General features: G+C 48.3%; 1 protein-coding gene across 3 annotated transcripts in view; it reads right to left on the reverse strand.

Moving 5' to 3' along the window:
* Positions 1–9426: 9426 nt before the first annotated feature.
* The window catches only part of LOC310764623 (opsin-5-like), a 76939-nt gene continuing 68638 nt past the window's right edge, over positions 9427–17727 (reverse strand). For all 3 annotated transcript variants that reach the window (XM_083618933.1, XM_083618932.1, XM_083618931.1), the window contains exon 6: positions 9427–16372. In XM_083618933.1, coding sequence (XP_083475059.1) covers positions 15785–16372 — 588 coding nt within the window. In that variant the 3' untranslated portion in view covers positions 9427–15784. The remainder of the gene's footprint in view (positions 16373–17727) is intronic.

Below are 17727 nucleotides of genomic sequence, written 5' to 3' on the forward strand. Positions count from 1 at the left end.
GCTGCAAATTGATTGCCTTGTCTATCATAAAATGAGCCTCTTTAATACACTCAGACCATTTATGGCCTCTCTTTCTCCAGGCCCAGGAATGAGGCTTCCCGTTACTTGGTCTGCATCTGTCTGAGACGGCTGGAGGACCAGATCAATTGCTTCCTCTGCCGTGGAAAGTTTGCCCTGTAGACTAATACAATCCAAAGTGACACTACGTTTTGGGGAGATGAGTTTTTGTGATTTGGGCTGGGGTGGAAGAGAAAGGATGCAGGGCCAGGAGCCCGTAATGGAAGAGAGGAAGAAGCCAGACCAGGAAAGATGTGTGAAGATTGCTAATGTCGTCCACGAGCACCGGAGCGCATAGGTTTCCAGAGGAGTAGCCTCCACTCCAAAGCCTTGTGCAATTAACTGCTGCGCAACAGGTAGAAATCCAACAGGTGCAGACCGCTCTTCAGGGCAACACTGCACTTGTAAGTCCTGGCTGTTCCTTAGTTGTTAAAGGTGTAGGATCTCTGTTGGTGAAAGTGGGGAGGAAAACCCTAGGAGTGCCCCACACTTGTTGGGATAAAATGTGGCCATGCATGCAAACTCATACCAGAATGCAGGGGCACCTCCTGGCCCATCTCTGTGGAGAACCTGAGGCTCTTCAGTTGTTGTTGGACTCCAGCTCCCATGATGCTGAGCCAGCTCGGCCGACAGCCATGGATGATGGGACTTGTAGTCCAACAAGGTCAGGCTCACTACAGGCCCCTAAACCCTGCTGTGGGGCTAATGGGTTTGCAGTTGGGTTGCTGACAGACAAGGTGGCTTCTTCTGCCCACTCCAACTCCTCCTGTTGTTTCCAAGACTGCTCCACAGGGGCACTCTCCAGATTGCAGACCAATAACCCCACATCTCTGCTCTGGGATTGAGAATTTCACAGAGCACCACAAGCAGGCAGGAGGGGAGGTGGGGGAAGGAAAAGTGACTGTTCTAAGGGAGCAGGGCAGGAGGCCCAGCGCCACCTTGCAGCCTCTTCCAGAAGTAAGCGGAGACTGCACACTTGTGCCTGACTGGCACGTATAGTTGCAACGCCAACTTTCACTGGCATTGTTACTGTGCCTTTATCAACAACTCCACAGACAAGAATTTAGCAGCCACAGAGTTTCCTTCTGTGCCAAGGAAAGCTCCTGCTGCCAAATTTCTGCATGCTGGGCTGATGAGTAAAGCTAATACAAACAAATAGTGCTAATAGAAGTTGGCAAGCCTCCTGGGAAGCTGATTTCAGGACTTAAGATGCTCTCCCCAACTTCCTCCTGCCACCCTGCAGTAGAATTTCTGGACTTTTAACAGAAAAACCTACAAAAATACTCTTCTGTCCATGCTCAAAAGTAAAGGGTCCCTGTGTTTCCCTGTCAATATTCTATTTGACTTATTTATTTTTTTCAATTCCTAAGTTGAACTCCTAAGTAAATGTTCAAAACTATGACATTTACTTTCTTCCTTTTCTTCCGGTTAGTGTAAACTTTCCTCTACCCTCCAACTGCCCTCTCCTTTTGCCTCATTTTTTTAAAGACTGGGAGTCTGTGGACAGACCTTAACTTGTGTGTGCTGCTTTAACATTTCCCTGAGCCACTGGACTGATCCAGGCACAGCATTCAGCATAAAACAAGCATTTTAACAAACAATAATAAATGTGGATGGTGCCCAGGCGTGGCTGGTGCCCACTGGACTGGTAGGGCAAAAGGCAAGGAAACTGACAGCATTTGGCACCAGCGCGAATGACAGACAGAACCATTTCCTAAGGAAGAAGGCAGACGGTTGGGGCATGGAAAAGGGTAGACTAACGTTGGTGGGGCAGCGCCCTACTTGCCCTAACAGAGTAGCCTCCACGGATGATGGCCAAGCCTGCATCCAGATCCCTCCTTCTTCTCCCCCTTCCGAAGGGCAATCAAATAGTGTGATGGAGGACTAATCCCATATACCGTATTTTTCGCTCTATAAGACGCACCAGACCATAAGACGCACCTAGTTTTTGGAGGAGGAAAACAAGAAAAAAATATTCTGAATCCCAGAAGCCAGAACAGCAAGAGGGATCTGGCTTCTGAGATAGCCTCTTGCTGTCCTGGCTTATGGGATAGCCGTGCGTAGCCTCTCCCGGGCAGGGGGAGCCTTCATCCCCCTGCCCGGGAGAGGCTGTGCGTGGCTAACGCAGAAGCCAGGACAGCAAGCGGGATCACTGTTCAGTGATCCCGCTTGCTGTCCTAGCTTATGGGATAGCCCCGCGAAGCCTCTTGAGGGCAGCGGAAGGCTCCCCCAAGAGCCGCACTCCCTTTAAAGAACTTGTGGAGCATGTGTGCGGCTCTTGGGGACCCCCAAGAGCCGCACACACGCTCCACACGGCTCTTTAAAGGGAGTGCTGTGCAGAGCCTCCTGCCTGCATTCGCTCTATAAGACGCACACACATTTCCCCTTACTTTTTAGGAGGGGAAAAGTGCGTCTTATAGAGTGAAAAATACAGTAAGTAGCAAATACTCTGGATTGATTTACTTGGATCAAAAGCCACAGGTCTGCAAGGGGCTGAACTGAGGGGGGAAAGGTTTGTCCTCTTTGCTCCTTTAAACATTCTTCAATAATTCAGGGTTCAATCTATGAACAGAGGGTGAGCTGAAATATGATAAGTGAAAACTGATCTGTGACAATTGATCTCGGAGTTTCCCTTATAAAGTCCGGAGAGTTGATTGTAATCCTAATTACTGGCAGTGAGAACAGAACTAGGGAGTGACATTATTAAAACTAATCTCAAACCAAATAATCCGGGCTGGCCAACTTTTCAGCATTATTTATGTCTCTTGCACCTCTGACTGTTGTGTACATGGGGCCATTCCCACATACACTTGCAGGAAGGAGGATGGGGCTCAAGGAGAGTCAGCTGGCTCTGCCTCTCCTGGGCTCAGTCTGGCTCTGCCTCCTGTTGACTTCTCTGCCTTCTGACCCACCCATCTCAACAGGCACGAGTTCCCACTGAGCTAACCTCTTACCTGCTTCCCATGCCCCATGACATATAGCAATAAGGCCTCACACAAAAAAGAGGACAACAGAGAGCTCTGCATAAAATGTGCATATTCCAATTCATGGGTGTAGATGCAAACTGAGAAATATTTACCACAATTACAGCAGTGCACCTTATTATATTGGGGGTAGACTGTGTGACAGGTCTGTCTGCTGTCTAGGTTATCCCTACTGACAAGCAGATTCAAGGCTCTTGCTACCCTTCTTATTTATGTTATTACCACATTTGTAGTCTACCTTTAGGGATGCGGGTGGCGCTGTGGTCTAAACCGATCAGAAGGTTGGTGGTTCGAATCCCTGTGATGGGGTGAGCTCCCGTTGTTCTGTCTCAGCTACTGCCAACCTAGCAGTTCGAAAGCACGCCAGTGCAAGTAGATAAATAGGTACTGCTGCGGTGGAAAGGTAAACGGTGTTTCCGTACGCTCTGGCTTCCGTCACAGTGTTTCCGTTGCACCAGAAGCGGTTTAGTCATGCTGGCCACATGACCCAGAAAGCTGTCTGTGGACAAACGCTGGCTCCCTCGGCCTGAAAGCGAGATGGGAGTCGCAATCTCATAGTCGCATTTGACTGGACTTAACTATCCAGGGGTCCTTTACCTAGTCAACCTTTCCTCCAAAGAACTCCGAGTGGTGTAAGTGATTCCCCATTTTATCCTCACAACATCCCTGTGAGGTAGGAGTGCGATGTTTGGTTGGCCAAAGTACAGGACGGGTCAGGGCATGGAGATTGGGGGGCACACACACACACTCATGACATCAAATCCTCCCCGCATTCGGCTTCCCACCTCCCTCACTACTCTGGCCTGGCCCCACTCTTTCCCTTGACAGGCAGGGGCCAAGGGTAGATGGCTGCAGCTCAAGCCTGGGGGGGGGGCAGGTCGGGGTGGTGGAGGGGGCCAAGCAGTGGTGGACCTGCACCTTGCTAGACTGAAGGGTGGCGGTTGAGGAGGAGCACCAGCAAGAGGGAAGGAAGGAGGGGGCGAAGGAGGGAGAAGGGAGGTTGCTCCTTCCCCCATCTCTCTATTGTCACTCTTGCTGGGCCAGGCTCCTGGTCAGCTGCACCAACAGCAACACAACTGCCATTTTGGATTGGCCAAACTTGAATACGGGGGTAAAGGCATTCCATTTTGAAATATACTCGGAGTCGAGAGTGGATTTCATATTCTTTATTCAGCTCATAGTGGAGGAATGGAAGTTCCCCCAGGACTTTATATACATTATTTACACAATGGGCCCCACGTGATTGGCTAATTCTGGGATTCACCTGTAGGCCAATCAGGTTGCTGATTCCCTTCTACCTGGAGCTGGATTGGGTGGCTCCTGTGGACCATCAGACTGCTGCATTCTGGACCCTATTGTTCTAGGTCCAATCAGACTGCTGCATTCTGAATCCCATTGAACTCAGCACATAACACATTTGAAGTCCAAACAGGACACTTTTGTCCCAAAATGGGGCGGTCCTGTTTTTCTAGGGTTGGGTGGCAACCCTACTGTGAGGTAAGGTAGGCTGAGAGGCCTTGACTGGCCATCACCCAATGAATGCAGTGTCTGGCTGGTGATTTGAGCCATGTCTAGACCCCTCAGAGGACTGACCTCTGTACAGTGGGACATGCTGTACAGTGGGACATGTTACCAATGCTGAGGTAACCAACTGGCAAGAAAGAATATACCTGGCTTGCTCTCTGCCGCAACTTTTAGGAGAGGGCTGGCGATAATACAGAGATCAGCAAGCGAACATTTACTTGCTTGGAGTTAAATATGCTCACCTGCTAAATGTAATCACCTGCTAATTGTTGCAGCTCAAACTGCTGCTAGAGGGGCAGCCAGAGGAAGGCAAAGCTGGCAACTTGACTCTGGTTTCAGAACTACTGGGCCTTTGATTTATTAGGCTGGCCAGATGGAAAGGAGGCTGGGGCTGCATCTTGCACCTTTTAATAGTTGCAGAAATGAGGGGGATCTGGCTGGTGCTGCTTGCCAGGTAGATACAGAGAGAAGCCAAAATCCCCTAGTCTGTGTAACCGCTAGGAAAACTATTAGCCCAGAGCCCTCACTTTCAGCATAGATAAGTGTGCCCCAGTAATTTGGGAGCTTTATCCCTTCTTGATTCAGGATCGTGAACCGGTTCTTTCTCTGTCTCCTTCCCAGCGTTTGGGAAAGGGACGTGCGTCGAAGCCGTCCAAAGCCCTGCCAAGTGTACGCAGAGGCTCCAGGGGCAAGAGAGACGCTGATGATCTCCTATTAAGGTCTGTCGGAGCAGATGGCCTGTTCTGCTTGCTGATTCTGGAGAAAGCAGCAAAACGGCTTGCGCCTTGCCCAAAAGCAAACAGGAGTTGTCAGCTCAGGAGTTTGCTCCCTTGCCTGGTATTCAAGCGGGTTCATTTTAGCAAGGCTCATTGACCGAGGGTAATTACAATGGCCCAGCAGCTGCAGAAGGGCCCACACACCCCAGCCGGGCGCTGTTCAGGGAGCCAGCAGAGATGGCAGAGGAGACGCACAGCTCTGCGTGTTATGTGATGAGCTTTTAGCGCATGCGACAGAGCGAGGGTCCCAGGCGGCCGCGGGGGCTGATTTGCACAACCGTTTTGACACGCAGGCGACACGATGGAGCGGCTGCCGTTGCCAAACTCTCACTTTACTGCAGCCGAGGAAATCTTATTATCGCTCTGAAAGGGGTGCTGCGGCTCAGGCAGTCGTTTGCCAAGCCGGGCAATATGTTGCCAGGAATGTCTCTTCCTCCTCGAATGGGTATGTAAGGGTGAGCAGGGTTGCCAACTGGCCGGAAGCAACAACAAAACACTGCTCCTGTGCCTTTCGCTGAGAGCTGATGGTGCAGAAATCAGCATTAGCTAAGTATAGGGATTTCCTAAGTGCTGCAGAAGTAACCTGCTCCCAGAGAGATGGGGACATGCAGTCAAAGCCTGCGCTGCTCTCTCATTTACTGTGCACCCAGTGCATATCCAGTGCTGGATTTTTGGTCCATTTTTATATGACCTTATCTAAAAGTGCATATGTACCTTGTACTTTGTTACAGAATGCTACTGTTTGATGTGTTGTTTCTCAAAGCAGTCTCACTCCAATCAGTGTCTGTATTGAGCCATTCCTAATTCTAGCAAAGGTGTGAACCACCTTTGCATAGGGTAAAGACATCCCTGCATTGTCAGCTTCCTCTGGTGTGCACACAAACAAAAATAAAGCTCACAGCAATCGGAGAATTGTAGAGTTGGAAGGGACCCCAAGCACCTCATGGGTAGGCAAACAAAGGCCTGTGGTCCAGATGCGGCCCAATCGCCTTCTCAATCTGGCCCGCGGATGGTCCGGGAATCAGCATGTTTTTACATGAGTAGAATGTGTGCTTTTATTTAAAATGCATCTCTGGGTTATTTGTGGGGCATAGGAATTCGTTCATTTCCCCCCTTCAAAATATAGTCTGGCCCCCCCACAAGATCCGAGGGACAGTGGACCGGCCCCCTGCTGAAAAAGTTTGCTGACCCCTGATCTAGTGCAACTGCCTGCAATGCAGGAATCTCAACATATGGTCCCCCATCCAAACCATTAGCTTGCACTGATGTGAACAACCGGGGGTGGGGGGAAGAACTGTGAAACTGAAAAAGCAACACTGTGTCCTAAGAGGGCAACTGAGGTTTTTTTATATAAACACACATGGCCAAGTTTCCAGTCCTCTTGATCACACGGTGGGCAGGGGAAGCTGAGTGTGGAAGCATTGTCTGCTGATGGCTCAGAAACTCATGGGATTCTTGCAGGGGTGCAAAACAGCATGCCTAGTGATATTCCCTCATCTGCACAACTACATATAGGGGCCCTATACGTAGTGGCAAGGCTGATAATTCAGAGACATAGACTTACACCACACTATTATGTTGACTAGTTTATGGCATGTTCTCCTTAGGGAGGCTCACATTTTGGTTTTCGGGCAACTACATTATTGTTTTCCTGGCCATTTGGGCAGTACCAGCGCTATTACATTGTTAAATCTGTTTTTAATATGCTTTTTCTAGTTTTATTATTGTATTTTATTTTTACTTGTTTGCAAGCATTGCTTTGGTACTTTTAAAAATGCAAACCTCTTAAGGAAATGACCATTTGGATCCCAAAGCGTTATACTGTCTTCCTTTGCATCTGACCATCCTAACCCGACATGAAAATGTGATCTGGGGGCAATCTTGCAGTGTGCAGAAGTATCCCACATCTCATAGCTTGGTGTTCTAGTTTCACCTTGGATACTTGAGGAGAAGACATTGTCCCAGGATATGCAGACTGTGATGTCTTAAGTCCTACTACTGAGCTTCACCTATTACATATCAGGCTTCCATTGATGGCATAGCAGTGGGGCCATTTGTAGGGTGTTGTGGGTTAGCCTTGGTGCTGGATCACAGTTTTGTGGTTGCATTAAGGAATGGTAAAACACAGATAAGCTGTAGGGTGCTAAAGTAGGACTCTACTTTTGAGCATGCAGGAATACTGTGAATATGTTGTTCTGAAGCGTTTGTGTAATAACTTATCAATAGCATGTCCCCTACAAGGGAGAAGCAACTTCTCTTTCCCATTCCTTCCCCACCTGCTGCAGCTCAGGGTAAAAGAAATTGCAAACTTTTTGCTAGCTGGCTTGATCATAGCAGGGTTGCCAACTGACTAGAAAAAAAGCTATTTGGTCTGCTCTTGCACCATTTAACAGCACCTTGATGTGCAAAAATCAGTGCAACTTTTTTTTACAGTTTGGGAACGAACATTATCTCCTGCTAGTGGCTGTGTACAACTTCCCATTTACTCCACATCCAATGCACTCCTGCTTCTGGTTCAGGAAGCTGGTGTGTACACACGGCATTAGCCACGATCCGTATCGATCCTGCATCCATCCTGTCCTTTCAAATGCTGCGTTTTGATGCGTTTCCCCCCACCCCCAACCAGCTTCAGTCCAAATTGAGACATAGAACAACCCAGCTGTGTTTTAAGCTAGTAATGTGTAAACAGCTTTGTGTTTCAGGCAGCTGTTAAAGGCACAGGGACGGTGGCATGCTAAAAAGTTGACAACCCTCGTCCAGGCAGCTTCCCTCCCCTCTCGATTAGTATTCAGAAGCCCGAGAGGCTGAAAAATAGTCACAGTTCAGCTGGAATGAGAATTTGGCCCGTACTGGGGATGGAGGCAGTAATTTTTGGAGAAAGCAGATTTGTCTGCCAACTTAAAAGCACAGTATTGGTCCCCAGTACCCCTGACAAATGAGCTGTCCTCCCCTCTCCTTGATACGGTGTCATTAACCAAGGAGATTGAAACCTTTCCATATTCTCGTGCCCCGCAGGGACTTGCATTTGCAGTTCTATTAGTTCGGCAGAAGGTGGAGTGCAGCGAGCAACAGAACTCACACTTAATTGAACCACAGCTTAATAGTTTTGCACGAGCAAATTTATTTTTTTTGGGGGGGAGGGCAGGGAAGTACAATTTCTGCACAACAATCAAGTTATTAAGCAGAGAAATAGAGGGTTTGGGTTGGTGGTGTGGTTTCCTTTTGTTTCCATGTGGCAGGGATGGGTGGTGCTGTGGAATTCACAGCTGTAGCCCTTGGTAGTTCAGTGGTGGCCACTAGGTGGTCAGTCTGGAGTGAGGGATTCAGGTTTTGGGTAGGATTTCCAGCTTTTAAAGGGTGTAAAAAAGATAGGCTCGCAAACCGTTGGAAGTTGTTCTAGTTTGTTTGCTAGCTACCCTGATCTCAAGAGTTTTGCCTCTGCATAGCACCAATAAGGTCTGAAGCCCAGAACATCTCATCTAACCTGGCCAGCTGCTGGTGGAGATCTGTGTTTAGAAATATGCAGGCTGCCTGGCTAGATGTTTAAGGTTCCAGTTGTGCAAAGATTTGTGTGTGCGCTTAAAACTTGTTCACATGGACCCAGCACCAGGTTACAGAATAGAGGGGTCATGAGCAAACCATAATCTGGGGTCTCACATCTTGTTACCTTCTCTGTCTAGCCACAAATTTCCTGCCCTGTGATTAGGAAGCTGCCCTCATGGGTTGCAGTGTGAGTAAACCTCACAGAAGCACCTGAAGGCAGAAAGATGCTATAGCATCACTCACTGAGTTACTGGGTCACAAGTCTGTCATTGCCCATGGACCTTTAAATCTCCTGCTAAATCAGGGCACGGCACACTAGTGACTTCTCACATTCACTTTGCCCTATCTTTTTGTCTGTTTTTCTCCTGCCCTGCTTGCCCTGCTGCTGTCCTCCTGGTGCCCTACTTGCTTCAGCAGACAAAGGAGAAGGCTACACCAAAGGATCAGGAGACCAGTGGATGAGAAGCATCAAGGCTTCCTGATTGCCTGAATCAGCAGTGGATTTAAAGCCACAAGGGACATTTCTGGGTTGACCCTGGTGACCCTTCTATAGCCTAACATATTTCCATGCTTCAGGCTATTTAGGTGGCAACTCTAATGCAGAGGTGCTATAGCAGAGGGCTAGCTTCCTTTGTGCTGGGACTCTATTCCACAGTGCCCTCAAGCTAGTGGCTAATTATTCTGCACAGATTATTCTGTGGACCCCAATAAGACACATTATGGTAGTAAAGTTGTCAGTGTGCATGCAACTTTGCAGAATCATCTGGGCTTGCTTGCTTATTTGCACGTGCTCATGCTGGCTGTGAGCCTGTTGTCACAAAATCTGGACGCATCCTTTTGCATTGCAGTCCTGGAAATCCGGGACAGATCAGATGTCCCATCCTGTTTCTTGTTTGTTGTTCCCCCTCACACCATAGACAACATGCTAGTTTACAACAGCAGCTTAGCTGAGACCACCAGTGGACCAAGGCATCTGCCACGTTTTGCATGACTCATGCTTTGCCATGCTTGCTACAGCTACGACCAGCATTTTCTCGGCATTAGGGGTAACGAGTATACATATAAAGGAAGCTCCTTCCATCTCGATGGATCCCAAAGTGCTTTACAAGCCTCTGAGCGACGGGCTGGTACATGAAACACGTGCAGCAGTCGCTTTGCAAACGCTGCAGGAGTGTCAACGCTCCCGCAGCGAAGTGCAGCAAACTGTCTGACAACTCAGAGCAACGCTACATGCTAGGTTTTTTTCTCTTTTTTTTTCTTTTTAAGGACAGCAAGCGAGGAAGAACACTTTACCCAATGGAAACAGCACGAGGGAATTTCAGGTACAAAGCATCTAAATGGCAGCTTGGGATTCGATGAATTTGCCAGCACAAATACGTGAAGTGTCTGCGTTATTGGTCTTCCTCTTTCAGCCTAAATGAGACTAAAGCACGCGAGAAATACCATGGGAAGAACAGCTCAGAAGGGGGAAATATCAAGCAATCAAAGCTAGGTAAAGTTTTTGTTCTTTCATCCGATACCTTCTGGGGGTGGCTGAGCCGCACGTTCTACTTGGACGATTGCTGGATGGGCTGCATGCAGCAAGCATATCCAGGTTACATTTGAACTGGGGTTGCCAACTGATCTAGCGCAAAAAAATCGCCCAGTGGTCTGCCCCAATAGCAAGTTTGGTCTGCAGCAGAAATTGGCAGATGAGGTTATCCGCAGCATGGAAGATAAGCCTTCTGTCACTTGCTGTTCCCGTTGCAGTGCACGGAGCAGAGTGGCTGGCTGAACAGTTGGCAACCCCAGCCACTGGTCTTATTTTAATCGCATGCATGCAGGCCCCAGTTAACCCTTAGGTTGCAATCACACTCAGCCCCAATCATGACCCCACAATGGGCAGGCAGGGAGTTGAGAGAAGGAATCTCCATTGCATTTATACTGCCCATGTGGTATCATGGAAGGAAGACTGTGTCCACCTCTTGTCTTGGTTGCCAACCAGATGACAGCTCACCCCGGTTTCTTTTACAGGGCCCGATGCCCTAATTCGCAAATGTTTCCTGTTAGTCCATTTGATGCTTCACCAGTGTTATCACTCTGTGGGTGTTCCTTTCCCTCCTTTTTTCTTTTTTTGCATAAGCTAGTTGCATATTTGCATAAATATTTGCTTTGCAAAGAGGGTGCAATAGCATATTAACCTAGCTAAGAACTGAAACGGCTAGCAAATGCCCAATAATATATTGCACAAATAGCTGGCCCTCAGCTGGCCTTGCTTTGAAACATTGACAAGATGGAGGAACCACAGGAGCGGTGTTGCTCCAAACTGTGCCCCTCCACTACAAAGGGCAAGAGAGGAAGGTTCCTATCCTGATCATCTTAGGTTGACGTGTGTCTCATGTGTCTCGTAGACGTGTTCCCAATAGCGAAAGCCACTGGTTTGTGGTTGGTTTTTGTTTTTCCCCTTTGTATCCCTTCATTTGTCTTCCTTGGATGTAGCTATTCTTCTGACATTATCTCCCCTGTGTAGAGAAATGCTTCAATGAAGCAGAGGAGATTACTTGCCAACAGTGACGTGCTTACAGATCTCTTGCTCTGTGCCCCAGTTAAACAAGAGGAAAGCACTTCAGATATTGTCTGGGGTTTCTCTCTCTCTCTTGGCCTGGACTGACTCCCACTGCATAGTTTGTTTTTCTTTTTCTTTAAAAAAGGAATATCCATTTCCTCTTCTCAGCCTTACTCAACACCGCATAAGCACAATGAACTTAATCAAGTGGAAGCAAGGGCAGGTTGTTGTTGTTGTGTGTGCTTTTGTAAAGGGCAGTTGTTCAGTGGGAGAGAACATGCTATGCATGCAGAAAGTTCCAGGTTCGATCCCTGGTGTCTCTGGTTTAAAAGGATCTCAGGTTGCAACGGGGCTGAGAGTGATCCCCGCCCGAGACCTTTAAGAGCTGCCAGCAGTCAATGTGGACAAGTGCTGGGCTTGGTAGACTGACAGTCTGATGGAGCAAAAGGCAGCTTGATAACCTTTGCTGTGACATCCCAAGTTGGCAGCCCGTCTGGCTTCTCTGTCGGTGTCTGGACACAAATCTTTTTCCGTGTTGCATCGTCTCTGGTGCCCTGGTTTCTCCTTTGTTTTTCCTAGCTTCGTGGAAGTGGTCGATTAGCAAGGTCTTTCCTCCAGCCTGTCTGGAATAGAGGGGACTTTTGGAGAGACAAAACTGTGGGCTTATCGCCTAAGTATCTCCCCGACAGCCTGCCTCCCAAATTCTTGTTTGGTGGTCTACACAAAAAAGGTACAGTTCCAACATTCCTTCTTCTTCTACAGGAGTTCACATGGAGAATAGCAATGACTGTATCTCCAGAGAAGGAATCCAGCAGAAGGAGATGAGAATCAGATTATAGAATACAGAAAGACAGGTAATTTATCCTACCCTGTGCAAAGAATATAGAGTAAAGTGGTATGGCAGCCGCCTAGGCTGTGGGAGAGACTCTGCTCTTATGGCTCACTACGGAGCAAAGCTGTTTCCCAGCTTCTTTCGTTAAGTGCCTTATTCTCCCTCCAGGGCTCTCAGATAAGTTGCATGTGTGGAGCAGCACAGCTGCTAATGATACCAGACAATTGATAGGACACACAGTGGCAACAAGCATCTCATTCGCCATCGGGGTGCTGGTTCTGGTGCTGGTGGGAGGCAGGGAGGCGAGCCCAGGCTAATGACCCCTGGAAGGCTCTGGCTTCCTCCCCCCCCCCATCTCTGGCCCAGACTTCATTGCAGTGATGCTGAGAAAACTGCTGGATCTCCCTGTGCAAACTCTGCTCGCCCACCTTCCCAAAATGGGGAAGGATAATAAGCCCACCCACCTTGCGGCAAAGATGTCAGGACATGTGATGGATTGCTGACTGCAAAGCAATCTTGAGATGGCGAGGATGAAATGAGATGTGCAAAAACTGCAGAGGAGGCTTATTACAACCATGGTAATTGGGGGCGGAGTAGCAAAAGGGGGAAAAAACCCACAAAACCCACCAAATTTGAGTTTGCAATAATGTTATGGGGAAGGATCATGGACACTGGGTTTGGGGCAGTAGCTTGGGTCCATGGACCACTCTTGAGCTGGGTTGAAAGCATCGTCTTGTCCCAGATGTACTCTGACCTTTCCCACTGTCAACTCAGAGGTCAATACCAAATCATAGGAGCCACAGCAGAATGCATGGTTTGCATGCAGAAGGGCCTAAGTTGACTCCCTGGCTTCTTCATTTCAAAGGATCTGGTAGCAGGTGAAGGGAGACATCCATCTGAAACACTAGCACAAGGGTTGGGATGGGAAAGCTGTGGTCCTTCAAATGCCACTGCAATTCAACTCCCATCATCCCAGCCAGCTTCACCAGGGTCTGAGGATTATGGGAGTTGTAGTCCATCAATACCTCGAGGGCTCCTCAACCTCTGCTTCAGAGACCAGCAGCCAGTTTGGGTGGCCAAACAGATAAATAGCCTGAATTGGTTTAAAGCTGCTGCTTCCTGTGAAATTGTCTGAATGCCTTTCTATCTCCATGGACAGAATTGCTGTGCTAATTTTCATGGGTTGGTGCTAATCCACACTGCAGATGTGGAACAACTCCGCTGACCACGCAGCCCATCTTTTTCCCCTGTCAAAGAAAGGGAAGTGGTACCTGCTGGGGTTTGCAGCTCTTCTTCTGTGCACCCTCTTATTTAAAGCATAATGTTGTTTTTGAAAGAGCTGCTCTGCATTTTTATTTTGTAAAAAAGAATCTGATTCTCAATACTGTATCTCTGTTGGCCCAACTGTACCTTTTCACCAGATGGAGCCTGAGGAGCAGGGCATCGCCGTGCGCTAGCCAGAGAGAACGTTCCAGGTTGTTAGCAGTCTCTTGCCACAACGACTGCTTCCAAAAGAGTCCTAGCTAGTTTGATAGCTGTGGTGGTTTTTCTTTGAGGTTAGGTTTCTTCATTTGTGCCAGACTGAAATTGACGGGATTGCTCTCATGGACTCACTGAGGGGGGTGCAAACTGCCTTGTCACTGAAAATGATTTTTCTCACCCCTCAGTTGTTGGGAATGTCCTGCCTTCTTTTATTGTTAAAACGACGGCAAAAACACTGGGCGAGCTCGTCGTGAAACCCAGACGACAGTCCGGCCAGAAAGGATGCTGTGTCCTTGGAGTCCAGTATCTTCTATGCCTTGTTTGGGCATGGACTATATCCATTGGTCATAATTCTTCCATGTAGAACGAGCCTTTATTTCTGGGCCACAAGCGGTTGTTGCGTTCTACAGTATTGATGGCCTCGGAAAATCAGATGAAGCAATACTGAATGCTGTCATGTACAAAACACTGTAAACATGAGGTTGCTTCATCTACTAAACAAGCCTCTCCTGTGAGGTAGAGGGATATCGTCATTCCCCCTCAGATGCAAGAGAGGGAAACGAAGCACCTTCGCTGTGTATTTCCACAACTGAATGGAGACCACAGAAGTCAGGGTGAGAAGTTGGTTGGAATAGCACCTCAGATTTCTTAGCTTCCCACCCTAATGCCTTTAGAGAGAGTTGTGTTCCTTCAGTTGTTTTTTTTATAAAAATTAACCATGAAAGTGTGCGTAACAACAGAGAGAGAGGGAGAGAAAGATGTTGCAGGACAGTCTTCGTCAACTAGAGGCCCTTCAGATGTTTTGGACTACAACTCCCATCAGCCCCTGTGCTGGCAGGGGATGATGGGAGTTGTAGTCCAAAACATCTGAAGGGCCTCAGGTTCCCTGCTGTAGGGAATTAGATGAGTACGGGCTGTGTCTGCACCTGCAGCTGGATCAGGATGAACTTTTAAAAGGAGAACTGTGGTGCAGAGGAGAACCTAACAGTGACACCACTGTAGACTTGAACAACATGACTGTATGAGCCGTTGCACCTGCCTGCCATTCTGAAGGCATGGGTTGGCTGAACGGATGTTCAACCAATCCACATGGCCTTGCACACCTCTGATGATCTGATCCTCTGCATTTGAGCTGCAGCTGACGCAGCTCGATTGGATTAATCTTTTACAGTCCAATTATGCGAGCGGTTAATTGTACCTGCCTCCAAATAGCAACCGCTTGGATTGACCTGAACATTAGCTGTGCAAGTGAACGTTAGCACGCTGCAGACTGCACAGGTGTGGAACCAAAACTCAAATTTATGCCTCACATCAATACAGGCGACTCCCCACTTATGCAGGGGTTATGTTCCGGGGCCCTGGGTGCATAAGTGAAATGTGTGTTGTGGGGAGCCCCCTGGAGAGTCCTTGCGGCTTTTGAGAAGAGCCTTCTGAGAGCTCAAAGAAGATGTCCTCTTCAGGCTCTGGGGAGGGTCTCCACAGGAGCCAGAGGGATAGCGGGGCTTCGTTGAGGCTGCTCAGCCTCCCCAGCTAACAGCTGATGTGTGAGGTCAGCTGAACTACTGCGTGTCAGCTGAGCAGCCTCAACAAAAGCCCCATTGTGCCTCTGCCTAATGAGGAAACCCTCCCCAGAGTAGAAAGAGAAGTTGTGCGCATGCACAGTTATGCACAAGGACATCTTGCGCAAGTGGGGAGTTGCCTGTAGTGGCACTGTGACGTCTCAAATGCCAAATGGAACCTATGAAGAGGCAGGATTTATTTTTATTTTTTTTGCTCTGCATTATTGATCTTTTTTTTTGGGGGGGGGGGAAACAGGTGCAAAATTGTTGGCACAAAGTTGCAGCTGTTTAAAGAAACAATGGAGGGGAATTCTGAGAGGGGCGAGGAATGCTGGTGTAAGATTTGCAGTATCCCCTAGCCTGCAAAGCACACTTTGGAAACAACTATACATATGGAGAAGAAAATGGATTTTGAAACGGCAACCAAACATTCCTGATTGGTCTAGGCAGAAAGGGGGCTCCCCCTGCCTTTGAACCCTCGCTCACATAAGATCTCTGACAATATTTGAAGGCAGAACATCCCCAGCCACACTCCTAGTCCCCATCCCGGTCTTCTTCCTCGTCACGAGCACCATGACCTGCACGGTTCTCTTCAGACTTGGCCGGCAAGTCGTTCCGTCTGCCAGGATCGCCAGCGGCTTGGCCTTGGCGGTCGTGTCCGACTTCGGAGAAAGCCTGTAGCACCGGGGATAGTTACTGAAACATTCAAAAGTGTCCGTGCAGTTCCTGCAGGATCCACGGTGGTCGGTAAAAGCGGTGGAGAACTTCATGGAAGCCCGGCCATCTCGGGTGTGGAAGGACTGGAGGGTGATAACCCTTGGCCGGCTGCAGCAGAAGACGGCGCAGACAGCTTGCAACAGGGAGAGGTCCTTGGAAAGGAACTTCTGGAAGTTGGGCTTGAAGAACAGATAAACCAGAGGGTTGTAGGTTGCCGAAGACTTGGCAAACACAGCAGAGAGGGCAAAGGCCAGGACGGGCACCTGGCTGGCATCGCCAAACGCTGACCACATGGCAACAATAGCGTAGGGGGTCCAAGCAGCAAGAAATCCAATGCACACAGAAACACTAAGCTGGAAGAGAGAGAGGACAACTGTTAAGTTGTGGGTGAACATATCAGACGACACAGCGATTCTTCAAACAGCTCTTGTTTATTCACAGGCCAGAACAGAACTGAACTGAAGGGTTCAGCCAGCCTGCTTATACAGAGCTCCACTACAACGCAACTGTAACACTTTCTGTAACTATCCAATCACTGAACGTCACTTTCAATCCCTTATTTGCATATGTGGACCTGAGTGAAAACTATCTGCAGTATCCCCCTGCTGGCCCAGGGTGAGAACTTCAGTACATAACATGGAGGGTATGGGGTTGGAATGAGTGTTTTTAAAGATCTTCCCTGTCGATTAAATGTTCTGCTGGTGAAATACAAAACTTTATTGCCAAGGCTGACTAGTAGAGTGAACCTGCTGTAGTCAACCTGTTGCAACAAAGGAATGCCTGGCCCTGACCAAAACTCATAAAGGGGAATGGGGAGTCTCTCCCAGCCCTTTCTGTACACTTTCTGTAACCATCCAATCACTGAACGTCACTTTCAATCCCTTATTTTCATATGCGGACCTGAGTGAAAACTATCTACAGTATCCCCCCGCTGGCCCAGGGTGAGAACTTCAGTACATAACAACAACCAATTTAAAAATGGTAGAACAGCCTGCAGGCACTTTTCCCCATGCCAAGACTCCATGGCTCATCCACTGTCGAATTTGACTCCGGTATGCTCATACACCATTTGCAGCACATGTATTAATCTGGCTCTGCATGTGGAGCATCGTGGCATATTGGTAAGGAGTTACCGTAAGATCTGCAGATATTGCGATGGATCAGTACAAAGCTCTGCAGCTCACAACACACACACATAGAGAACTGCACTCCAAACTTATATTAGACACAAAACCATTTAAAACAAAAATGTGTACTTCACCCAGCTCCGCAAAATATAGAGCAAGCAGCCCACTAAGGAACACACTGTGAGGGCAAATAATGTCCAGGCAGACAAAGGCTTATCTGCAGATTGGGAAAATTAAAATTTAAGCAGAGAGGAGAGAGTGCAGACTTCTGCTTAGATGAGGACATAATGTGGATGCAACAACAGCAAACCTTGAGATACAAGCAGCTTTGAATCCATGTTAAACTCCTGTGCGGATGAGCACTTAGTTTTAAAGGAATGGGATTTTCCCAGCTTCCGTGAAGAATTCAAGGAACTGTGGTTTGATGAGAGTGCTGAGAGTTCTTTGTTAAATGTTCATAACTTCCTCACAGAACTGCATCCCCCCCCCCATTTCCTCCGGGGAGAGGATGCAGATTAATCCAGTTTTTAGGTAGGTAATATGCCCAAGGATGTGCTGGTGTGAGATTAATCTGCTGCAGT

This window comes from Podarcis filfolensis, assembly GCF_964270895.1.
Source record: "Podarcis filfolensis genome assembly, chromosome: 6".
In the NCBI taxonomy this organism is placed as follows: Eukaryota; Metazoa; Chordata; class Lepidosauria; order Squamata; family Lacertidae; genus Podarcis; species Podarcis filfolensis.